This window comes from Falco rusticolus, chromosome 7 (genome assembly GCF_015220075.1).
Source record: "Falco rusticolus isolate bFalRus1 chromosome 7, bFalRus1.pri, whole genome shotgun sequence".
Classification (NCBI taxonomy): domain Eukaryota; kingdom Metazoa; phylum Chordata; class Aves; order Falconiformes; family Falconidae; genus Falco; species Falco rusticolus.
In genome coordinates, this window is record NC_051193.1 from 40,292,605 (window position 1) to 40,318,866 (window position 26,262).

The window sequence follows — 26,262 nt, forward strand, 5'->3', positions numbered from 1 at the left end:
AACTGCAAGATTGCCTAGTACAGTCTTCAACATGATGTAAGAGAGATGTCAGGATTGAGAGGAAAAAGCAGAGCTGATATTAAAATGAAAAGCAAACCTTGTTTGGTTTCACACTGGCTCTGTTTTGGCTTAAATTTGGTGTCCTAAAATATGAACATGTACACAATTAGGAATTGGAAGATTTCTGCTGGTAGATATGCAAAAATCTGAATAGTTTTCTGAAATCCTAATATTATTCCTTTAAGGTAGTAGATAGGTTTTAAAGTTCTTGTATGGTGGTGTGTTTTTTTTGTTTTGGTTGGTTGGTTTTATTAAAGTATTCAATTGTTAAAGACTGTTTTTCATTGAAGCTGATTATGCTGGTTTTCTTCCCTGTTTACAAGGTGAAATTCCAGCATGAGGTATACCCTTCAGGAGGTGAATCTAGTCTGTTGGAGCAGCCAGTGTCGCGACAGGTTTTTGTTGTTCAAGACCTGGAGATCAGAGATCGTTTAGCTACATCACAGATGAATAAATTTCTCTATCTCTACTGCAGTAAGGAGATGCCCAGAAAAGCACATTCAAACATGGTATCATTATGAAATATGTTAATTCATTATAATTATAGTGGTTGAACTGTCATTGTGGGGATTGTATACATTTTTTAATCTTGCACAAGGAGGAATATGAGGTCATGGAACACTGAAGTAATATAACTTGTTTGTAGCTACTTGCTTTGCTCCTTGTGGATATGAAAACTAATTAAAAAATCAGTTTGAATATTAGTATGGCAGGTATTAATGGTTTTGAGATTCTGCCGTTTTAAAAAAAGTAGATGTGCAGGACTGCTTTGGTAGCTTTTGCATTTTGTTTTGAACAACCATCTGCTTGTGTGAGTATGATTACACTTCTCACTACACATGCAGACTTGTAGTTTTATGATATACTGTAGTTTTACTGGTTGTATAAAGGATTTACGAATTTGGGGGTTTCCTATTTTACTTTCCTTTTTTATAATATCCGTAGTAGGCTTTTTTTTTTCTTTCTACTTACCAATTATAAAGCTAGTATTGTCAGATTAGTACAGAGGTTTTGCAGTAAAGGTTTTTGCTAACTCGTGTTCTGAGATGCAATAATTGTGAATGTTATTACTTCTATTTATCCTGCTTTTTTTCAGTTAACAGTTAAAGCATTACATGTCCGCCCAGAGTCTGGCAGATCCCCGCAGGAATGTTGTTTACGTGTTTCACTAATGCCACTTCGCCTCAATATTGACCAGGTTGGTTGTGCCAATGCGAAAACAAAATAATTTTAGGTTTATTTAATGCTACTGGGCTTTTTTACCAGATACTTATAGACATTTTATGGGGATGTTTTCTTGGTTTGAAACCTTTTTTTATTTATGAAAAATCACACATACCTTTTGGATCTGTGCCACTCTGTTTATATGCACGTTAGAAATTGCCTTCTGCTCCAGCTTTACAGAGACTAGCCTTTTTTTAGTCTAAAAACTAAGAATATCTGCAGACCTGGCTGTTTACTCAGTAACAGCTTACCTCCTGAGATTTTTGATCATCTCAAATGTTTTGGAATTATGGCTTGTAAAAAGCATATTCTTGAATGATCTTGCTTTGTTCATGAAGTGACTTTGGTGTTTTTAATTGAAAAAGGTTAATCATTAATCTAGAAGCTGTACACAGCATTTTAGTCAAGGGCACTTGATGCTTTGGGACTACCTCTAGACTCTGAAGGCTTTGGTCTTGCTATCAACTGCAGTGGCATGAAGAACAGAAGTGGGAGAAATTGTTTTACTTTCTTTAGCGAGCCTTTGTGCGAAGTATTTTTCATATACTCAAGAAAAAGTTGGGTGTTTTTTCTGCACCAGTAAGGAAGCTACACGTGTTTGTGCATTCCAATTTAAAGTGCAGTTATTCTTTGTTGAGGCATTTCTTGCTTAATTTGTCATCTGCGGAGAGATGTGGATTTTGGTTATGGTGGGTTTTTTTTCCCCCCAAGAGCATAATGAGGAGTTCCATACCTACCTTCTGGTTCCCTCAGTACACGTTAGAGACCAGGTTTTCATTTTACTGTTAGAAAAATTGAACACTGTATAGGTTGTAATAATTTCATACAGGAAGGTTGTAATAATTTCATATAGGAAAAAAGCATAGAAATACTGCCATCTAGTGAGGAAATGCATTCCTTTTTGATTACTTTCCTAAATCTTTTCTCTTTTGTATCATAAACAAAATTCACCTTTACATCTTCTGCACGGTTAACTACAGCTTTCTTGGAAGCACAGGGCTGCATGCAGTAACGTTAGAATTTCTTGTTATTACTACTAAAGTTGTCTGCTTATCAGTTGGAAAAAAAAAGGAAAAAAAAAATAGTCCAGATGTCATTAATGATAAGGATGAACAAGACACCAGTGTGATGCATCTGTCAAAAGAAGAAAATGGGATGTAATAACTTTTCAGATGTTAACAAGACATTAGCAGCAGAGAGATTAATGACTTATAATGAAGCAGTGGTGAGATCTGATGTGGAATAATTTGTCTGACATTGGCAGACTAATATAAACTATACTTGAATAGCTTTTTATTAGAAATCAGAGAAAAATGTATAGCCATTAAAACACTTGAGTTCTGGAACAGTCTCCAAAATGAGAGCAGAGATGATGAAAACAACCCTGGAATTTTAAGACAGAGCTAGATAGATTATGAAATCATATTGTATGTAGCAGGGGGCAGTAACCAAGGGGATCTTCCTGGTTTCTGTCCTAGAATTCTGTGTGGCTTCTGCACATGTTAGAGGCTGAAAAGAAGTAGTGTGTTTTGATTCCTATCTGTATAGAAATAAAGAGCTGGCATTGTAGATAATATTTTTTTGAGAATTGGTTTTGTTTTGTGGGGGTTTTGTTGTTGTTTTTTGTTTTTTTAACCTGGCTGTATTTTATTTTTGACATTAGGATGCCTTGTTTTTCCTGAAGGATTTTTTCACTAGCCTTTCTACAGAAGTAGAACTCTTAGTTACTCCAGATCCTGAAGGTACACTGTTCAAAAATCTTACATGAAAGTGCTGCTTCTTTCTCCTTTAATGTGTGTATGTGTCTATAAATTCACATGTGAATTCTGTGTGTGTAAAAACTTATGTTAGTGACCAAACCGCAGCATCAGTAACTAATTTGTTAGAACACGGAAACTTTAGGTATTTTGTTATTGTATTTTGTAAATACCATCAAAGAGCTTCAACACCTGGGATCTCCACTGTATGAAAGGTTTCATCAAAATCAGATCATATTTAATTATAACGTCTGAAAAAATTGAGGACTGTGTATATAATATTAGGAATTATTACTGGTAAAACAAATTATTTAATACCTCTAGAATATTTACCTCTATTTTATACCTGCATAAAGGAGTATGTCTGTCTAATAGCTTGAAGTTGTGTAAGCCCTAAAGAAAGGAACAGAGTTCAGGATTGTAAATAAGCAGTACAATGTATGTGTACAGTTAAAGCAGCACTTCAACTACACCATCTGATGTAAAAAATCAGTATATGTTGAAAAGCAATTTCCTCTATTAACTATATTTGTGAGTTTGTTAGCAGTTACACTTTCCCTATTTCTGTTGAGATGTCTCACTGAAATGCATAGATAATGAAATACTTTGCAATACTGCCTGTAAAACTAGATGAATTATTTATGCTTATTCATAAACCTCAACTTAGGCTTCTTGTAATAATTTCTATTGATAACTACGATACGATCTTACTAAGAGAAGAGAATCTAAATATTGTCTGGCTAGTAATTCCTATTAATAAGAATTATTGCTTACTAAGGACACAATAATTGTATAAATGCAATCTTTTTGTAATCACTGTGGAAAATATGAGTCAGTTTACTGTGTATGACTTCTTATCTTAGTTAAAAAGTCTCCTGGTGCTGAAGTTACGTGTAGTTTGCCCAGGCATGTCAGCAGCCTTAAGGACCCAAGTCCAGTCATTTCTTTCTCATCACACAAACAAGCAAATGAAAATGGTAGCATTGATTCTATGGACGTGGTTAATGGAGATGATCATCATTTCTCACAAGAAGTGACATCGTACAGTGATCAGCCAGTATTTTTCAGGTAAACTTCTGTTACAGAATTTCCAGTGACACAGAGCTGTTCTGCTCAATGTTTTAAGGAAGTGTAATGATAAAGCATTCTGACCTTATGACAAGGTGCATTTTTTTGGTGTTTGGGGGTTTTTTTTTGTCTTTTGACTGATTGTGGTAATGAGATTTTTTTTCTGTCACTGGAGGGTAACAGGATTTTCTTTATTAACTTTTACACACTGCTGTGCACAAGAAAAAAAATCAAAGCTCTGCCTTCTACAGAACCAGTAATTAGATGTTTTACAAATGAATAAAAACACCAGTGTTTGTACTGTTATGTCTAACAATGTAAATTAGATCTAATATAACCAGAGGTGAGAGTATATAAAGGAAAAGGGTATCATGGGAGAGGTATGAGATTAAAATATCACAAGAGAAACTCTTAATGTAGTCTTGATTGGGAAGTGATTATAAAAATTGTTATGTAGAAGTTTTGTCTTGTGTATTCAGATCATAAGTGCCTCTAACAGATTTGTGCTTTAGGAAGCAGCACAGCGCCCAATTATGAGAGAAGGACTGTGGTTCTATTTCATCACATACATCACTAACAGAATTTTTTAATAAGTTCCAGCTGCAGGGCTAAATTGTGTGCACAGAACCATCATTAGCCATACCCTTCTTTTTTAATAACTGAAATTCATGCTGTGAAAACTGAGGGAAGATGTCATCTGCAGGATTAGTAGCACTTTTGCAGGGCTGTTAAATTTACTATAAATGCTAACCTCAACTAGATCTTAATAAACCAAGAAAAGCCAAATTTGTCACTGTATTTTGTACACTTTGAAGTACTAACACAGTAACTGGAGGATTTATGGTTTATAGAAAAGGGTATGGCATCCTATTCCAGGAGGATAGGAAACCATGGGGGTTTTTTTTTGAAAGATAATTTTCTTTCCTTTTTCATATTTCTCACTATAAAATTTCCTTTATGTATCCCAGAGAATTTCGTTTTACATCAGAAGTTCCAATACGGCTTGATTACCATGGCAAACATGTATCAATGGATCAGGTTTGTGTATAATGTTGATGATACAGAACAAAAAAATCGAGGGTGTTGTCTGTCCATTGTGTTGTTCCTCCCCACCCCCCCCTGCCCCACCATGAGTCAGGGTATATTTTTATGCTCCCTGCTCGTTATTGATGTGATCTTGAGAACTGTAGAATTTTTTTTTCTTTTTTTTCTTCTCCTTAGTTTCAGTGAAGCTTCACAGTGTTTCACTCTTAATTTGAAAACTAGAGGCTGGATCCTCTGGGTATGATTAACTCGGAATGAGACTTGAAAGTCCCATTAATCAGCTGAGTGGCTGGAGATCTTTGTATACAGTTGTGATGCCCCTCAAAGGATGATACCACTATCTGATGCCGGACTTGTGCATTTTATTTTCTTCCTCATTAATGCCAGAATAAAGTATTGTCATTTTTCTCCTTGTGTACTTCCCTTGCAGTCTAATAATAAGGTATGGGTGTCAGTAGCAATGGCAGAATCTAATACAGATTAAAAAAAAAAAAAGTTCATAGTTCTTCTAAAAATATGTATTGGTTATCATACTGAGTTTACAGAGCAGACCTCAAAAAATCTGGTTTCTACTCTTGTCATGGCAAGTCAGTAAGAAAACACAAACAAGTAGAAGCAGCAACTTCTTGAATTTGCACTGCTGCCAAAGAAATGCAGACATGAAATAGCAGCTTTAGAATGCCTGGAACATGCCTAATGCCAAACCTATGTTTACATAATTTTTTTAATGTATTAATACTTCTGAAGAAGCCCTTTTGTATCCACGTGTTTTTCTTAGAGTAGGCAGTTAAGCCAGATTCATCTTTTGCAAGTTTTCATGTGACAACTCATAGCACTGCAACAAGTAGCATTGTGGAGACTGAGGGAGTGTCAGTTTAGACAGAAATACCTGCAATATGAGATGAGATGTTAAAATTTTCTCACCTACATACTATCCAGAAGGACTAAACTCACGTGATAACAAAATATTTCATTTACAGGGGACACTAGCTGGGATTCTCATTGGGCTTGCTCAGTTAAACTGCTCAGAATTAAAGCTGAAGAGACTTTGTTACAGACATGGGTGAGTTTATTGTATTGGATTAATGTTGATACTGCAATTTGAACAAGTTTATGGTGAATAACTGATCATAGCAAGCAAAAAGCAAATTCTCTGATAAGATGCACTTCTAAAATCGAAGACACTCTTTAACTTTACAAATATTTCTCTATTTTAGTTTTTGTCAAATATATAGTGTTCAAGAAAACGTCTATTTTCAGGACAGTGTTTCATATATGTGCTAATCTTGGTGCTAAACTCCTTTAGTTTTAGTTGTATGTTTACTCCCTATTGAACTGGATGTAATTATGCAGTCTTGAACTTCTGTTTTATTAAGCACATATGCATGAAACACTTGGGTTAGCCAACAGCAACAAAAGATGACACTTGGGAACAGCTTTACTTTTGTTTAAATGGTATCTGTGTTTACTTCAGTGAATAATGCATTTGTCTTATTAGGAATTGTATGTTAGAAAAATAATAATAACAACTTTATTTATTTTAGTTTATTAGGTGTGGATAAATTGTTCTCCTATGCCATCAGTGAATGGCTTAATGATATAAAGAAAAACCAGCTACCAGGAATTTTGGGAGGAGTAGGGCCTATGCATTCGCTAGTGCAGTTAGGTAAGTTCATTCTTATTTCTATTTAGACACATATGGCATTTATTTGTTTGCTTTTTTAAAGCAAAACCCAACAAGAAACCCCCCCACGACAAGAAAATCCCCGCAATGTTGACACTTGTTTACAGTTCCTCTCAAGGCATTCTGCTTATCTTGGAGAACTTTCTAACTAAGGTGTTCTGTCTTCTTTTTCAGTCCAAGGTCTGAAAGACTTGGTGTGGTTACCAATAGAGCAGTACCGAAAGGATGGCCGTATTGTAAGAGGCTTTCAAAGAGGAGCAGCTTCTTTTGGTACTTCCACTGCAATGGCAGCACTGGAGCTAACTAACAGAATGGTTCAGACTATACAGGTATAGTGTATTACTTCTGGAGTCAGACATATAATGAGAAGTGTTGCCAGTAAGTGCTCTATATTAAGCTAATATCTTAATGCTACATATTTAAGGTTGGGAGCATGTCTTAAAAAAAAAAAAAAAAAAAGAAAAAAAAAAAAGAAAAAAGACAAAGCAGCTGTTCATATAGGAAAGCGGAGACTAAGCAAAGCTTGCAGCAGTCTGTGAGGTGAGAGCTATGGCATCAATCACAATAGTTAAAAATTGTATTAAAATACTGCTGAGCACCCAAGCTGTTACTGTTTCTTAATGTCGTCAATATATTAGTTTAACACCGAAATATTCAGCTGCACTAAAAAATCACTGATACTAAGAAAGAAGTGGGTTTTGTGCATGCGTATTTTCTAGTATTAGATTCTTTTTTTCAAATGTTAGCTTATCAGCGTTGATTTAAGAAAAAAAACCCAGAAACACAAAACCAAACAATAAAAATGCATCCAGAACAATACTAATTGTGTTGATGTACATGAAGTCTAAAGCTTTTTTGGATTTAACCCTAAAGTAATCTTGGACTAAACCATTAATAAATTTACGTTCCTTAATGTAAAATACATAATGAAAATACACTTCTGCCCCTGAACTGTATATATGCCTAAACATGAACATATATAGTAATAAAACAGTGGTATTAACCACATAAATTGAATTATGTGTATGCTTGTGTGTTTGCAAGAAAAACATACTGTTGATCAAATGTTTTGGTTTCTATATTTAGCATTTTGTACAGATTAGAGGGTGCCCTTGAAGCAATGCAATCAGAGGGGGGAAAAACCCTGCCAAAACCTACCGCGTTTATTATGGAATTTAATGTATAGTTATAGCTGCACCCATTCCAGAAGTTCTTGTACAAAATCTTAATCTGATGTAAGCGAATATTATTTGTGGAATTAGAATTCTTTTCTTTCAGTTATGTCACTCTGTTAGCAGTTTAATTGTGATCAGAATACTGTAAGACTTCTGAAGTATTTTTGTATTCACTCCTAATCTTCAGGCAGCTGCAGAAACTGCATATGACATGGTATCGCCAGGGCCTACTTTTATTGAAGCAAAAAAGATCAAACGATTCCCACGCCATCGTTTAGCTCATCAGCCAGTAGACCTACGGGAAGGTGTAGCTAAAGCTTACAGTGTAGTAAAAGAGGTGAGTGCAAAAGTAATCGTGCTTAACCAAACTTCAGAATTATTTCCTAAGACAGCAAATAAAATATCAGATGTTTAGTTTAAGAAGACCAAATGAAGAAGGGGGTTTAAATTTTGAACGTGACTGTGGGTTTAAGATCACCATTGAAGACAGAAACGTTGCCTGGAAAAATCAAAGAAGCAGAAATAACGAAGATGTTATGCAGATAAGTGTGAATAGGACTTCAGTGCTCTGCAGTTGTGAGGGTTTACAGTTGTTCTGAGACATGTAAACTTGATTTCCCACCCCAGATCATCTGTTGTGTGTTGTCATCCCCGTCCCCTCCAACGCCCTGTTACTGTCAGTTCTGAGGTGGTTAGAATTTAAGCATAATACTGGATTTACAAGAAGTGAAGGCTCTTTTTACCATGACAAGGTATCAAAAATTAGAGTGCTAACTTGCTTTTACTGTACTGCTTGTACTTTCCATTAGTTGCACCTGATACCATGTCTAGGAAGTTGGGCCTCAGCTGGCAAGCTTTCAGTGAATTCTGTCGTTTTGAATAGCTCACAGTACCACACAGCTTCTTCCTTTAGGCACAAGAAATGCCACCGGAAGTTACATGAAACTTTTTCATCTTTAAGTTCATTGTAGTGTTATTTTAATCTTCACGAGGAGAACTAAATCGTATTTATATCAGTATAGTTGTACTACAGCTATAATACAAGTCACAAAGATGACAAATGCTGGGCAGTTTAATTTTCCCTTTAAAGTTAGGAGAGGTTGCTTTTTCTTTTTCAGTGTAACTAATTTCTGTTCATTTCTCAAAGGGGATTACGGACACAGCCCAAACCATCTATGAGACTGCTGCTCGTGAGCATGAAAACAGAGGAGTAACGGGAGCAGTAGGAGGCGTCCTCCGCCAAATTCCACCAACTGTGGTGAAACCTTTCATTGTTGCAACAGAGGCAACCTCAAATGTTCTAGGTGGAATGAGAAACCAGATCAGGCCAGATGTGCGTCAAGAAGAGTCTCAGAAGTGGCGCCTTGGGGAGGATTGAGATTATAAATCTGGCTCAGCAGGCAGGTAGCAAGGCTGGAAATGCAGAAGACTGTCCCCCTGTTGGGGGGAGCTCACTTATGTTGTCATGCTCATCTCAGGAACAAATGAGATTTGCAACTATAATTAACAAAACATCCAACCAAAAATATTTATGAAGTGAAAAGCAAATTGGTACTTGCTTATACTGTGTGTTACCAATATATTTGGTAGATAGTGCCAAACATAGCGAAGCATGCGCTGCCAACTCAGAGACATGCTTGCTCTGTTCAGTTTACCATATTTTTCTTGGTAGATTTAACACCTGAAGCAGTAGCCTGTATGGTGAAACTAAGTATACTTTAAAGATGTTTCCTGACCATAGTCAAAGAACTGTCTTGAATAAAGGGCTCTGCAGATGCTCTTCACTGACTAAAGGATAAAAGCTTTCATTCTGGACATGAGACATGAAGGCTATGTAATATGGAAACACATAAGATAATATCTTTTAAGTGGTCATAAGCATCGCTTTTAGTGTGGCACTTACAGCAAGGGCAAGCTTGATAACCATTCAGAATTTTGATTCAGTGTTGATACACCTGTGAACAGGATTTGTTCCTAAATATTAAATACCTACTTTTGTGGGTCATTGAAGAACCTGAATGTTGCAGAAATGTTCTGTTGTGTTGCACTTTAAAGGATATGGCCTGTATATTGTGCTTTTTTTATAGTGTGAATAAAATGTAATGTGCATTATCCTTTATGTGGTTTAGAAGCTTACACAAATTATTGAAAAGAGCATCATTTGATGATGATCCTACAGAAAAGTGTCTTAAATTTGTTTAAACTCATATGTACAAACACTTTTGTCTTCTGTTACACTAATTACAATGCTAAAAATATTCTTCAGAAAAACATCAGTTAAATACTATGGTGGCCAACAGTTCTTTGTAAGAGTGATAAATCCTAAGTAAAACCAAATTGCTTCATAATTTTGTAGTTAAAATTCTATACAGACTTTATTTTAATAATCCGCTTTTATTTTAAGTTCATATTGTTGCAGATTTGCTGCTCTCGCAGGGTATTTTTAATTTAAATTGTGTGACATCAGTTAGTTGACAATGAGTATTTGGGGTCATTTAATTTGAACTGGGGATGGGTGAGAGTATTTAAAAAAAATACTGAAAAATCAAAGTTGGTACTGACATTATTTACAGTTTAATAGGTAACTAGGGTCTCCAGTTGCTTAATAAAACTCTGTGGCGTTGTGCCATTTCTGGGCAGTTAAAAGGCTTGGCACTGACTGTGCAGGAATAAACTTTTTTCCCTTGTATTAGCAAGAGCTGGATGATAAAAAGACTACTCTGAATAGGGAAAACACTTATTTTGAATTTCAACACCTTAACACTTTGGATGACTAGCCCGAGCATAAGTTTGTTATAGTCATATGCTTGTTGTAAGTGGAAATCTTGCAAATATGCAACGTGGAGAATCTCCACTGAAAAAGGGACATCAGATGCTATCAGTCAGACTTCAGTCTTTAAGGGGTGATGAGGAAGTAGTTTCCCTCTCTTGTATTTAATACCTGCCCCTAGCAAAAACTTTGCTTATGGGCCTTACAGGACAAATAGGAGTGTATGAAGGAAAACAGTTACTGTGTCTTCATCCTGATAATATATTAGCTATTCCTGAACATCAGAGAATCTGACTGAAAGGTAAATTATTTGAAAATGTCCCCTCTGCTGGGAAGACTTATGTCATATCTGCTTTATTTTGCCTAAAACAAAACTCCATTTACAAACAGATTCTTGCATTGGGGACAGGTGATATGACAAAGTTTTGTTTTCATTCGCTGGAATTTTCTAAGTTGTGGTACGCTTTGAAGACCTGGTTACTTCAGTTAAATGACTTTCTGTAAGCAGAAGAGAGAAGCTTTTGAGAGGACAAATACCTGCAGATTTAATGACATGAATACTTGCTGCAGTTCATACTTGTGTCCAGTAATTGGGGAGCTCTACCTTAGTGAGAGCTCAAAGCTTGAGCATTTTGCACAGGAATGAGTTCCATATTTGTAATTTGGCACCTCCTGAATGCCTTCTCAAGAAGTGGTGGTGAGTCGATGCAAGTAAGTAGCAATGTATTATTTTCATTTGCAATTACCATGCTATGTAATTTCAGCTGGTCCAGTTCCTTCATTTAACTGGAGTATACTGTAGTAGTATAAATCTACATGTTTTCTTTTTGACATTGGTGAAAAGGAGGAGTGGCATTTCAGTTTTCATTTCACTTTCAGTCCTGTCGTGATCTGGTTGTATTGCAATGCAATTAGAATATATTTTTATATTGAGGGCATGCTGTCAAGGTAAAACACGTTTATAGTGTCTCTCTCACTGTCAGCTATACATGTTGTACAAATTTATTAAAATTCACTTTTCACTATGTAAACCCTTGCGTTTACTGCTTGCACTTTACTGAGCCCTTTCATTGAAATTGATTTAATTTTTTTTTCCAACATTTTATTTTTACAAGCAGTTTCTTAATTTTTGAATGTATATTCTGCGTTGTTTTTTAGTTGTAATGTGATCTTGTAGTGTTTGAAATGGTTAAAAGAAAAACACAAAAAACCCACCCAAAACAAGCCCCAAACCACAAAACTTGCCAAACTAGTCTTTACATTAGGACGTTGTTTTCAAAATGTCTTGTATAGTGTGGCTTGTGTTTTAAATCAAAAAGTATATATTGTCTATGAGAAGCAATTCATCAAATGCTCTGCTCAATACTGTAAGCGTTTTCAAGCACTTAGAAAAGTATACGAAATGAGATTTGACTCTGGATGTATTTCCTGGAAATGGAAGCCTATGGATACATTACTGTATTCTCTGTTAGCACGAGGAGATCTGCAAAAAATGTTGTGCTTGAATTTTCCACTGAGATCAGTTGCTGTGGACACTGACACTTACCATAGTTGTAGTGGGTTGAAACTGGCACGGTCCATGTTTAATGTTCAAATTCTTTAACGTTCAACTGACAAACACTGCTACTGTTAGCTAGTCCGATACTGTCCTGATAGAACTGTCACCCTGGGTGTTCTTAAGTATCGTAGCACTTCAAATAATACCTTGATGAGTGCCTGGGAAATACCTGACAAAAGACAGCCATCTGTTAAAAAAAAACAACAAACAAAAATCATGCTTCGTAAGAATCTGGGCAGCGACTGAAAGAACAAATCATCACATCCGTGCAAAGGCAGCTTCAGTTTTCTTTCCAATATCTGTTGACAGTTCCTTAATACTGCAGCTTTTTAGCAATGTAGTGTACCCTATGCGTACTGGCTAATGATGAGCATTAGGTTAGTCACCAGTGATTTCGTATGTGCTTAAGGGATGGGTCTGTTTTTGTTTTCTCATTAAGTGGTCGATTATGAATATCCATTGCTTGCTGTCACTTGCAGTTGCTTGATTGAGTTGCCAAGAAAGGTTTCTACTAAACCAAAAAGCTGTTAAATGGTTATGAACGAGACACTCTTACTGAACATGATCCATATACCTGCAAATGTGATACTGATTTTACTTTAAATATTGACATGTATGCATTTTGTAAAACAGTGAAATCAAAGAATTTGTTTAGAGTAGTTAAATACTTCTAAATCTCTTAAATATTCGAAATCTCATGGCAATATAAGCATTGTCAGTTTGGTTCCCTAGCGTGCATAGTTCTCTTGGTCTCCAGGCCTCATGATTTAAGCTTTTGACAACTGTTTTAAGTTGCTCTACATGCTGAATCTTGTTTACAGTTAAAAATTTAGATACTACAAATTAAGTACATAAATACAAATCATGCATTTGTACTGGATTTCTTAATAGTAAGTTAGCTCAGACAGAAACACAGCAATTTGTGTATATGTTTGTGTATTTTTTACATTTTTGCATTTATAGTAGGTTTGTGGTAATGTTTGTATATAGTTTGCTAGTGTAAAGAATATAATCTCATGAAATAGAAACCACTGTAAGGGAATTGACTATTTCAACTTGAGTTATTTTGCTTAAAGTTCTTGTCCCCTCAGTATGTCTTTGAGAATTATTTTTGACCATAATTTATATGGCACCAAAAGTGTATATTTTAGCTTATTAAAATGCTGAAAGGCCCGAGTGCAAATAGGTTGTCCTGTTAAATATGTTTAATGGAAAAAACATAAATTTGTAACAATACATAAATAAATATCTTAATTTGTTCCTCGAGTTGGTTTTCTCTACCTATGGATATAACTAACGTAGAAAATAGTCTCCCAAAATAAGAGTTAACTGTTAAAAGATTTTTACCTACCTGGCTATACAGCTGTACCTCAAAAATAAAAAATAACAGTAATGAAAAAGAACACTTTAAAATTGCATGAAGGTCAAAAGCTAGCAAATAAATTAACCTGGCTGATAGAACTTTAACCCACCTCTGCTGTGCATCCACAAAGTGGTGTTTTAACTGTATGATGTACTGTCTCCCACAGGCCCATTGCCACGTTTACTGAGTGTGTATGTCTTACCTCCGCATTCAGTGGAGATTTTAAAGCTTTATTAGCTTCCAAAACCTGTGAAGAATGCAAAATGATTAATTCCTTTCAGGATGCTTGTATGATGTCCACCTTCACAGGCACTTAGTTACAAGCATCTGAAAAGAGATCTTAGAAGGCTGAGTACTGAGTAGTATTAAACAGTGGCGGTAGTGCCAGATAAAAATGATACACAATGTGACAGGTGTAAATAATGTTTTACTGTATTTTGTAATGTTCTTATAGCTTAGGGAAAAACAAAAATGTCACTATATAATGCCTGGGTAACTCTTCTGTCAAACAGTAACCCTTCATTCAAGAAAGAAGCTGACTTCCACCCAGTGCAACTCGTCCTCCCTCTTTTTGTAAGCAAGACCTCATGTAGATTAACTTCCAGTGTCAGTATTTTTGTTGAAAACCTCTTTTTTTCTTTTATTTAAGAAAGTTCTGTATAAGCAGAATGAGAACGAGCGAGACTTTTTTTCTTTGCAAGTAAAGTGGACAAGTTTCTTCTCAGGTTTTCTAAACATTACCTGTAAAAGTGATCATGGATATTTGAACAAATGCTGTGCTGAGGGAAATGTGAATCACAGAGGATAAATAGGGAATAGCTTGGAATTAGTCATTGATCAACCCAGGAAAGTATGAAAAATGAGAGGAGTTTATTTCACTTGTTCCATGTGTTTTCTTTCATGGATCGAAAGTGATAAAGTTGCAAACTCTGATTTGCTGTCTGTGCTTCCCTGGATTTTTGAGTCATCTGTCACTTGTAAGAAAAGTTACATAAAAGCTACCATAAGTGTTTGTGGTTCTCTGAATTTGTCTGCTCAAATTTGTAACTCAAGCTTGTATCTGCATGGCTGGAATACCAGGCTTCGTTTTGCTCAGATGAGCCCCAGGGAGACGATACAGGATGGCACAAGCTGGAATCGCAGCCCAAGCAGTGTGAAAGAAGTTCTGTTTCCCTTTGTGATACTAAGGTGTACCAAGGATACTCCTGACGTTTCCAGGTTAGTCCCAAGAGCAGAGGAGACTAAGATTCCACGGCCTATGACACTCCAACTAATTGGGAATCTATGGAAAGCCACCAGTACGACCTACCAACCCGCAGCAACGTTGGCTGGTGGCCTTGAAATGCATTCGTAATTGAGGATTATTTTTTTTTCTTACTTGTCAGTGTTTTTTGTTAACAACCTTTCAAATATTATATATAGTGATGTTTTTTTCCTGCCCATTCATATTTTAGCAAATGGTGTTTTAAGCCATCTGGTATTATCAGAGATTATGAAAGACTTCATAAAGCTGCCTTTTTGTGGCAGGTGAACTGAGGTTTGGAAGCTGTTTTGTTCTGAAGCAGGGTGGTCAGATGAAAGCAGGATTTACTGAAGGGCAGGCAAGGAAGTATTTAATGGCCCCACAGGCAAGGAAACAGTTTGAGCTCCTTAGATGGTTGTTATGAGGGTTTGTGAGACCGTTCTATGTAGTGGGATTCTGTTCTCAGGCTCTCATTTGCGTATCTAATTATTTGCTTTGTGGTTGACTTCATTCTGTTCTAGGAGCATGAGTGTTAAATTTCATTCTTGCAGGCCGAGAATGGATGGGAGCCTGCAGGGAGGAGTAGAGATGTGTACCTGTATAAGCAGGAGGAAAGTTACTTTGGTTTTGGGGATATGGACTACCTGCGCCTCAGCACAGAACTCCGTAAAATGGGTCTTGGTCCCTTGTAGCTCACAAACACGAAAGTGAAGCAAGTAACAGCTGTCTCGGAAAGCTTTAACTTTTTAACACCCAGTGGCTGTTCGGTGCTGCAGATGTGCTGGTGGCTCTGACGACTCCGTGAATCTCACAGCGCTGCTTTCCTTTCTTCCTTTCAACTCTTCCGTCCATTTAGTTTGAAAATGCTTCCTACTGTGTGTACAACACGGTCTGCGGGAGGCTTATGGCTAATTGTAAGCGCGAGGAGTTGTGAGGCTGAGGGTGGTGGCAGCACTTTGCCCTTCGTCATTTATCGTTGCGCTGCCGCTTCACCAAACGGTGGGTGCAGGCATGGCGTGCCGAACCACAGCAGGAGAAACAGCGCGCGGTGTGCCGTGGGAATGTTAACAGCCGTGCCATGGTCGTGTAGCTACGTGTGCGTTTTGCTATGACCAGGTTTTTGCTATGACCACGTTATTTTACAGATCAGGATCCTGTTGCAGCTGATGGAATGCCAGACAGTGCATGGGCCTAGCAGTGACAGATACGTACGTACACGTGGGTATATGTGCGTGGCAGACGTATGTGCAGGCACTTGGTACTGTGAATGGAAAGGTAATAGAAAAGCGAAGTATGACATGAAAGGATGGAAATAACAGTGCTCAGTTGTATAAACAGGTTTTTCATGCAGGTACAGGTTTTTAGGAAATACAGCTCCTGGTATCATTTATCTCTTTAGTAATATTTAGCAGATTTGAAAGGCTTCCTGGAATTATTCAATAAAATAAAATGCTTCACTATCACAGGCCTGCCCCTGTGTACTCAGTGCCGAAAGTGTCTTTTAGCACACTAAAGGTACCTATTTTAAGCATGAGGCTTTCAGTGATGTTCTTGAGTTCAGTTTCTCTTGGCCTTTCAGCGCTCTTTAGTACTTGTAATGGTGTTTGATCTTTTTTTTTTTTCTTTTTTTCTTTTCCATGTCGTTTCTGCCTCTGAGTACCTATTTTCCTCAGAACAGTCAGGAGGGCAAACTCAGCAGATGTAAATGAGGGGGAGCAATTATACCCGTTCCAGTGGAGGCAAACCCTCTTACTTGAGAGCTGAATCTCATTTACACCAGCCAAGTGTATTGTCCTGGAGCATGGGTCTTTAGTTTTACTTTATTATATTTTTTTTTTCCTAAGAGCTGTAGCTTTACACTGTGTAGCCCCTTTTTCCTTTCCCTTGTCAGTGGTGGTGCTCCTCTAGATAAATTTATTAATGCAATGGACTTTGACAATTTGTTCAAAAAGAAAAATGACCTCCGGATTTGAGAAGAGCTGTCGATACAGTGTTGTAGCTGGGCCCTGTCTCTTCGCAGTATCCCACAGACACTGCAGAAATGACAGAAGGCAATTACGAAGGAGTGTGACTGTCAGTGTCCCACTACATTAACTATTAATGCCTCTACATCATTGCCCCAAGCCTGTCGTATAACCTAACGCAAAGAGCTGCACTGATGTTGAGAGGTTTTCAAATGCAATTTGCATCATAACCATCTTTCCTCGTTATCCTCAGCCTGATTTTTTTATTGATGCTGCTTCCTGTTAAGCGTGAAGCCCCAAGAATAGTTTTGAACAGATACTTGTAAAGTTGCAGAACAGGCCAGTAAGGACAATGAATAAAGATGAACAGTGTTTTTATTTCTGCCACCCCTGAGCTTTGCTGGTAAGTGTTCTTGTGTCTGAATTACTAGATCAATACCACTCTCCCGGGGGCAATTGCTTGAATTTAAACTTGCCATGCAAACAGAAGAAAGAAAAAGTAGATTTTTCAGATTAATACCAAAGACTCTAAAAATGTTTGGGGTTTGGTTTTTTTCCACTCGCTACACATTTTAGGAGTAGCTATCCAAACAGGTGTGCTGGACCCCTCTTTATGTTGCTGACCAATAGCTCTTAATACTTGCTGCTTTTGCAATACTCTTCTCTGCAGTGAAGTTAATACAGGGAAAAGACGGTAAAGTGAGTTCATCTGCCTGAGCAGAGACGCAGAGCTGAGGAGGAAGCTATGGGGTATAAGCACCCAGCCCTTCTGAGGAAGGATGGAGATGTTTGCTTCCAAAACACAGTGTCTTTTTCTGTTGGTAGGAAAATGGGGCCTTTCTGAGCTTCCCCTGTGGTTCAGGGAACCAGCACTGACCATTCCCTGCAGCGGGTCCTGGGCCAGGGCCATCAGGTGCAGGGACTGATGAGCACACAGGTTCCTTCCTACTTGTAACATTACTAGTATTGCCCTCTTTCCTTTTCTAAGGAAAAATTATTTCAGCCAGTTTGTGATGTGCATCAGGGAAGGTCTAAACTCCCAGAGAAAGCTAAGCAGAACAGCAGCTCAGTATACATTTTTTTTTTTTTTTTTACTGTAAAATCCCAACTGAAGAAACGTTTTCTCCTGGTTTTGTCCTATTGTTTTTAAAAAATAATATTTTCTTTTATCTTCTTGCATTTTGTATGCGTGCTGCATTGCATAGGAAAATAAACTCTCTGGGCTTAGCCTACTGCAACATGTGGTGATGCTGGGACTCTTGATTTTGCCCAGCTGTGCCTGGGAGGCAGGTGGCAGGCTGCTCCTACCTTCTCCTGTGTTCTCAGCTGCTGAAAAACTCTAGAAGCTACAGCAGAACTGAAAAAATCAAACTATCCCTGCCTGTTTATAGCAAGGTAAAGTGAAGAGTTTGAGGAGAACTGAAAGGCTCCTTCAATTTTTTTTACTATTTGAAAATGCAAGGACCTGCTTAGAGTAAGGCAAAGAACTGAAAGTGTTTTGACAAGAATTTTGTTTGTTGCCAGGGGAACTTCCACATGACTGAGCCCGCTTTGCTGAAAGCGTTTCCTTCTTCAGATGAGTTTTCTGTTTAAGATCAAGTCCACTGTGTTAGGTTCAAAGCAACAAGAATTTACATTCCTCAGATATCTCAAAATCTTGAATTTCTTTACAAGGTGTTTCCAGAAATATCAGCTGTCACTATAATGCAAAAATGTCTTTTCAGGATAGCTCTTGTTTACATAAAAACTGGCAACTGTCTGCTATAAATCAGGCTTCATCCCATGTATTTATTAATTGTGGGATAGGAACGATCTGGAGGACAGCATGTAAGCTCTACTGGCTCAGGACACAGAAGGGGCTGGGCAATCACCATCGAGATCTATGGTTGATGCTGAGGGCAGTCTTAAATGTTATCGTAAATACTTCTAGCTGGGCAAATTTACATCCTTATATAGATTCTAATTGTGGCTATGATAGTTATATTCTAGGAAGTCAAGTGTGAAAGAGCACTAGACATTGCACTTTCTGCAACGTCTAAAGGAAATGTTTTATGAGGCTTACCAATAATTTCCCCAAACATTCTCATTTTCAGAGAGGAATTTCCTGGTTGTTCCTAATGAAATGCTGGGGTTAAGCCTTCTGTAGAAACTGATCATACTGATGGGAAATGCTAACAACAGAGTGGCTGCTACAGAAGAAAATTAAGTGTCTCAGTATTAGCCATAGTCATTCACAGAGACCAGGGAAAGTCACAACAAATTAGTAGTGCTGTTTTCCAAGCCATCCATAACTGATGCATCTTAATATAAACAAGGCCACATTAATTGCTGGCAGTACATTAGCTCCTGAATGAGCTAAGGATTAGCTCATTTCAGAGAAAATGATTAAATGCTTATTGAGAAAATACATATGTATCTACATGGGCTCTCAAAGAATAGTGATAATTGCTTTGTATTGCAATGTTAAAAATGGTTACATGCATAGTTTAGAATGGTAAGACTCAAAACAGCGTTAAGAATATTTGAAAATTAAAAAATCATATTACAGTCAAATAACTTGAATCATGACAGTGTAGAGCCATGTTAACTTTATGAGACCTTATTCTTTCTGTTAGTGGAAGGTGCATTTTAGCTGCATGACTCCCACTCATATGGTCTGATGCTGCTAAAAAGTTTGTGTGCCATTTGGACAGTTCAGGACATGATTTCCCTTAAGAAATTCAATTCCCTGCAGAGGATACTCAGGGAGGGAGGATGGTGGAAATGGGATGAGGAAATATCTCTCCTGCTTACCAGGTTTCAGTCTAGCCAAATAACCGTCTGGTGTGGCCTTGCTGTCAAAGTTGAGTCCAGCACTGAAATGCTTTCCCTAAAAAGACAACATTGCAGCGAGTTTGTGGTTTCTCTGGACATTTTTCCATTCTTAATTTGGAAAATATTGTAATTTACTTTTACCCAGCAACTGAAGAAATGGTGGGGATTTTTTTGACAAATGTAATATTTTTGTTGGAATGCTGTTCTGCTAGAATCAAGTGGTGTTCTCCATGTCTATAACCTGCAAAACCCTGTTAATAATCTCAATGAGGTATTAAAATACTTGGAATTGATGACAGAGTGGTTATCTCCAGAAAAATATAATCTCTGCTGAACAGCCGGGAGTCATGGTTTTACCTAGGAAAAAGAATCCTTGAATCTATGTATTTTCTATGAAATTATACTGGTGGTTGGTTTGGTGCTTTTGTATGCATTTACATTTTGGTCACGGGAGTGGCTTAAACTGTCCTTGGCCCTTCTTTCCAGCAGCTACATAGTCAATTAGAACAGGATCTGGATAATTAATGGTTTACTGGTTTTTAATCTGGATCACTTTTCTGATTCAGTTCATCACACCTCTACAGATCCAGCTTTCCTGACTTGGCTAAAGGAGAAAGAACAAAGGAGTGGAGAAGTCCAGCTGGGGCAGGACAAACCAGCATAGTCCTTGAAAGAAATATATGTGGGAAACTGGCCTCAGCAAAGATCAGTTACCCTTACCTCTTCATTTGCTCTCTGGGAGAAATTAAAGACAATTCACCAACTCATAAGTATAATGCCTATGAGCACTTGTAACTGTTGTTATCTGTCATAGTAAGATTTGACCTATTACTGCTTTTGGAAATATAGTTTGATATTTGCTTATCAAACTCACTCTCAAAGGTGTGTTCTCTGCTAACCAAAGCACAATTAAGAAATCTCTCTTCTTTGTTTTCTTCTTCTCTTTTTAAGTAACGGAAGAGCTCTCATTATCTCACTTTTTTTTTTGCTGTTAACTTTTTGAGACCTTATTCTTTCTGTTAGTGGAAGGCATCAACATGGTGCATTTTAGCTGCATGACTCCCACTCGTATGGTCTGATGCTGCTAAAAAGTTTGTGTGCCATTTGGACAGTTCAGGACATGATTTCCCTTAAGAAATTCAATTCCCTGCAGAGGATACTCAGGGAGGGAGGAGTTTGTGTTTAAACTCCTTTATGTTTGTGTAAAAACATAAAACACAAAAAATTGTGAGGTTTACTAAGTCAACACTGATATGCATAATGTGTTAACTTACCGTGTGTTACACTAGGTGAGCGGGCCTTGACAACAATGTTGCAAGACTTGATCTCTAGGTTTTTTTCAGCATTAATTTAGAAGAAAAAAACCCTTGATAGTCAGCATCTTGAAATAATGCTTTCTATTCTGCCTACATCTCCATTTCTGCTGGGATAAATAATACTGTACTGTCTCAGGGAGATAATACCAGTGCAGTTTTTATGCCAATTGTGATACTAGTTTAATTGGTGTAAATGTCAGATTCTGCCAGTAGCTCAGGGGATAGTGTGGAACCTGGGAAAGACTCAATAACATTAAAATATGTACAGAGCTGGCCTTAACTTGCTTTACCTACACTGCAGGTAACTTAAAAAGTGCATTTTATATGCTATGTTTATTTCTGCGTGGTTAAAAAAAATCAAACTTTTAAGTGTCCATTAGGCTTGACTTGCATGACAAATCCAGTAGAACAATTAAACAGAAGTCAAAGTAATACACATGCTTAAGTGTTTTTTCTTAAGAATGGAAAACGTCCTTAAGTGTTTGCTTGAAAAGGGATTCTAAATTCTGTACAAACAGCTAATGATTCACAGAAGTGTGTGGAGTGGTGGCACATAGGTCGTGAACTGTTTCAAGCTATGGGATAATTCATTTTCTCGGGGAAAAACACTCTTGGATCTTAACTGTCATTCAACTTACCAGATGATTTGCTAGAGCCTGTTTGTAAATCATTCAGATTTTCACCAGCAGCATGGTGAAGTGATAGAGAAAAACTGCTGCAGGGACTGTAGCTGAAATGAAACACTTCGAACCCTAATTCTTCAGGAAAAGCAGTAATCAGTTTCTACCAGGAGAGGCTGCTCAGCAACTGTTTGTTGGCCATAACAGCCATGCCAAGAAATAAAACCTAGCTGGGCTGCAGCTCTGCCTAGGTCAGATGTTCACGTGCCCCCCTAATTTCAGAGAGCTTGTTGGAAAGGTTCCTTCCCCGTGTGTGTGTGCGCGCACCCGCGCTGGGCCTTTTATGACACCCTGAAACGTCAGTCACAGGGCAGAGTCTTTCACTCAGTACTGGCAGTGGGCCTGAGGAGCTTGAAGGATTTAGTTCTTCATGTGTTTGTGCCCCAGCTTCCTTTAAACTAAATAATAATATTAAATAGTAAAGTAATATTTTACATTATTATAATAATAATAAATATTAATATGGCAGTAATAAAAAAAACTTTTCACACCATTAAGGCTCTCCTTACTACACTGAGTGACTTCCAGTTTTGGCAGATAAGAGAATGTGAGACTCTAAAGGATTGTAGTCCTTCAGAAAAATCCCGTGCTGTTTTCTCCCTACCCAAGCACCGGACCTTGCATTACTATTGAAACTATGAAGGCAAAACTGCCTTGGACAACCGTAACAGTGGTCTTTGAAATGTTGTTGGGCTTCTTGGCTTTCTTAGGTTTGCTCACAGCCTCTGCTCTGACGTTTTTTTTGAGCTCCCAAGCAGCCTGAGCCTCCTCGACCACTAGCCACGCTAGATCCTGGACCACAGCAGCTGAGCTCACTGCATGGGCATTTGCCCTCCAAAGCTGCTGAAGGTACCTACAGCCAGCTCCAAGTGAGGCATGCACCTTCCTCAGCCACTGAGAAGCAGATTCCCTAGTACATGGGTGGAGTTGAGCATCATCTTTATCCAGGAACTTCTCTGGTAAAGAGTTTCTAGCTGTGCTTTTCAAGGCAGAATAATTTGACTATTCCTGCACAATTGTCTTGGATGGTGTCTTTGTTAGGTACTCTTTGGCCATGGCTCTCTTTGATGTGTCTGGTCAGCTGGAGAAGGACACATAGCTTTTGGGGGGCTAATGGAGATGGGGAAAGCTGGTCCCTGGGCACGCCATGGGCATATCTGATCCATACTCAAAGACTAGGTGAATGGAAGAGAGGTGGTGGTGTTTCGTGGGGGAGCTAGGAGGAGGGAATGCATGTCAACAGTGATTTTTGGCATCTGCTGAGCAAAGCCTGTGTCACTTGGTGACCTGTGTCTTCACTTGCAGCTCAGAGTAGGGCCATAGTTCTCCAGTTTGTCCTACTCTGCTGCGGCTGTGCCCAGCACAAATCACTCCTCAGCCGCTCTTGCCTCTTGCATCCTTGGATGACTCTCAGGTCTGTGGATCTCTGCTGGAGCCTTAGGCTCCCACCAAGGGAGGCCCTTCATCAAGCAGCAGAGATGGGAAGTGTCTGTGCCCAGGCTCTGGAGCGCAGGAGAGGAGGCATCCTGCTGTGAGCGGACTGGTCCAGAGGGGATTATGACAGCCGTTTTGAGGCTGATAGTCTTGTCAAGGCTACAGATGAGATTTATGACTGAGAATTGGATCCTGCTTGTTGGAGTCAGAGGTGCTAAAACATCAGAAAAAAAAAAATAGTAGTAACAACCCCAAACTGAGTATGTGCAGGTTTAGTGGTTTGCAGCAGGAAGGAGTCTGACTGCCCAAAGTATTAAACTGATGAACATGCTCTTGAGAAGAGATGATTTTGATTTACACTGACAAAGCATATAAGGTAGAGGAGTCCTGGGTGTCCACATGCTACAAGTTATAAATGAGACAGTTCTGTTCATTCACTGTCTTTAATGAATGCCAGACAGAAGAACACAGTAGTGAAAAAACTGCTATTTGTGCCACCAGGGATCTGGGCCTGGCTCGTTTCAAAACTCCTGAGCATAAAATGTACATCACTCTGGCTCAATAGAGCAATGGTGCGGCTTTCATCCTTTCCTATTCTCTTTTTTTAGCTACGGTCTCTGTTACGACTTTTTGGGTTTTGGTTCCCCCTCACCATCCCCCTCCGGACCTTTTCTTTCCAGGCCATATTGTTCTGTTTATCGCTCTCTGATTGCCCCCACTTGAGTCAAGGCTAAGCACATAATAAAGAAGTCTAAGCTTCAAATTTTTACTCTCAAACATCTTCCACAGAAAATCAGTGCTTTTGTTTATGAGCTCACATTTCGTTAGTGTGTTAAAGATGAGCATCTTCACCAGCCCAAGACCTCTCATTTCCCTTCAGGTGCAAAGATGAGGCGAAGGCTCTGTCTACACAACAGTTTTGCTCTTCAATTCCAGATGGTGCCTTGATCTCTAAGTCACCTGTAAGAACTTCAAACTTTCTTAAAGTGTGAGTCCAATACTCAGTTTCTGGTCACCCAAGAGTACCAGGTCAGTGTTGAGATCAGGGCTTGCAATCCATACATTGTGTGGATGTGAAAATTAGCCAGGATGCTGGTCTGGGGGAATCTCCTGAGCACACTTGATTCACACAAAAATCAGTTAAATAGCTACCAGCATCCTCCATCTCGCAGACAGAGTGAAAATGCTTGTTGGGAGCAGTTTCACACCAAGTAAATTAATGTTTTGCATCTATCTTGTAGCTCTGAGCTTTACATACATGATTAATTTGCGATCATTGACATGTATTTGCATATGTATTTCTATTTGGATGACTTTGCCAGCAACATGCAGTGGAAATAGAAGGAAAATAAGTTGTTAGTGTTGTACAGCCCCTGTTTCATGGTGTTTAACTCCAGAGCTCTTAATCCATGCTTTATGTATCTATTCATGTAAACATAGGCAATTCTGAAGGCATAACTGGTCCTTCCTCATCAGACACACTCTGGAATAATTCTGGGGCAGTTTTAGGTACAATAGAGTAATCTCTGCCACGAGACTGTTCTTGCATAGGAGAAACAGCAGCTAAGGGCTTGGGGAGTGATGAGCAGATCAGTGAGTTCTGCATGGTGTTTAAAGCAGCCATCATCCAGCTCTGCGTTGCCAAGCAGTGCTCCCTTGATTGCTTCTTTTTGAGTAGAGACTGCATAGGCAAGGCAGTTAATGTGTCTTTAAAAACCATGTTGGAAGTTTTGAGAGTGATGGTGCGACAGCGGTTACATGTATTAAAAATGTGTTATACAAAAAGACAAGGCAGCAAGAATTCTTCCACTAGTATTCAAGTTATAGGATTCATTCTGTGCACCCTCACAGAAGTGTAAATCCAAACTAGCCTCATTGCAGATAGAGGATCTGTGGTGTTGGAGACTGCCTCTGTAGCCTTGTAGTCCTCCATGGTCACATATTGCAGTGTCTGTAGTTAGAGATGAGTCTGTATGAGATCGTCCCTTGGAGAAGACAGTTAATGGACAAGGGTGCTTTCCAAGAAGTGTTTTTGTGATACTGTACTGCTATTTGAAGGATCTGTGCTTCTGCCAAGAGAACTTTAAAAATGGCATGATATTCAGCCCCAGGGTCTTCCTATAACTGAATAAAAACTCCTGCAAAGGTGCAATCCACATTCCAGTTAAGTAACATAAGCAAAGGTGTTTGCCATCACCTGAGGTCTGGTCTGGTTGTCTTAAATGCACCATTTACCATTGAGAGGGAAAAGACATACAAGATTAAAGCAACTGTATTGGCTAGAGAACAGACTAACGATGGGGATAATTTGGCATTTCTGTTCATGACATCACTGTACATTCACCACTGTCATTGATAGTGCTTTGCTATCTAATTGTAAAGGTTCTCAAATTTCTGTTGTTAAAAATCACATGGACATCTGCAACCCTGTCAGTGAACTGGCAGCATCACACATCCCTTGGCAGAGCCAAAATTTTGGGTAGATATCTCAATCCTAAATTCTGCTGGGAGTCACAGGCCCGGAGTCCCCCACCTGGACCGCCCAGGGTAACGTGTTCGTATCACAGAGATCTCCCCAGAGACAGAGAAACCCGGGTGGAAGAGTGCAAGAAAAGGGCCCTGCTACCTGCTGGCTCTCAAGTTAGGTGTGGCACATGTTCACATGTCTTCTCCTTCACCTGAGATACAGTGGAGACCTAAACACTCTTCTCCAGGTTCCAGGAGAGCACCCTAATGAAAAGCTGTGCTCTCGTTTGGCGGCGTGCCTTTCTCCGCCTTGGAGCTGTTGTTTCGTGTATGATAACTAAAATCTCTGAGGACTGTTGGTGCTCTGCTCCCCTGTTACAATGCCATATCTATTGATTTATATTTTTTTCCTTTTTTTTCTCTATTTGTGACCAAGTGCACGTATAAAGATGGTTTAAATTCTTAGGCTAAGGCAAGTGATCCTTCCTTTCTTCTCAGCACTGATGAGGCCACACCTGGAGTGCTGCAGCCAGCTCTGGACTCACTCTAGTACAAGAAAGTACGGACGAACTAGAGTGAGTCCAGCACACGTTTTCTAAGAGGATTAAGGGACTGGAGCATCTCTTCCGTGAGGGAAGGCTG

General features: G+C 38.5%; 1 protein-coding gene across 1 annotated transcript in view; it reads left to right on the forward strand.

Moving 5' to 3' along the window:
* Positions 1-13,603, forward strand: part of ATG2B (autophagy related 2B) — a 48,167-nt gene extending 34,564 nt beyond the window's left edge. Inside the window, exons 33-42 of the mRNA XM_037395966.1 lie at positions 384-569; positions 1,157-1,258; positions 2,948-3,026; positions 3,905-4,109; positions 5,078-5,147; positions 6,134-6,216; positions 6,698-6,819; positions 7,012-7,166; positions 8,200-8,349; positions 9,160-13,603. Of these exons, the coding sequence (XP_037251863.1) occupies positions 384-569; positions 1,157-1,258; positions 2,948-3,026; positions 3,905-4,109; positions 5,078-5,147; positions 6,134-6,216; positions 6,698-6,819; positions 7,012-7,166; positions 8,200-8,349; positions 9,160-9,390 (1,383 nt within the window). The 3' untranslated portion in view covers positions 9,391-13,603. The remainder of the gene's footprint in view (positions 1-383; positions 570-1,156; positions 1,259-2,947; positions 3,027-3,904; positions 4,110-5,077; positions 5,148-6,133; positions 6,217-6,697; positions 6,820-7,011; positions 7,167-8,199; positions 8,350-9,159) is intronic.
* Positions 13,604-26,262: the final 12,659 nt, after the last annotated feature.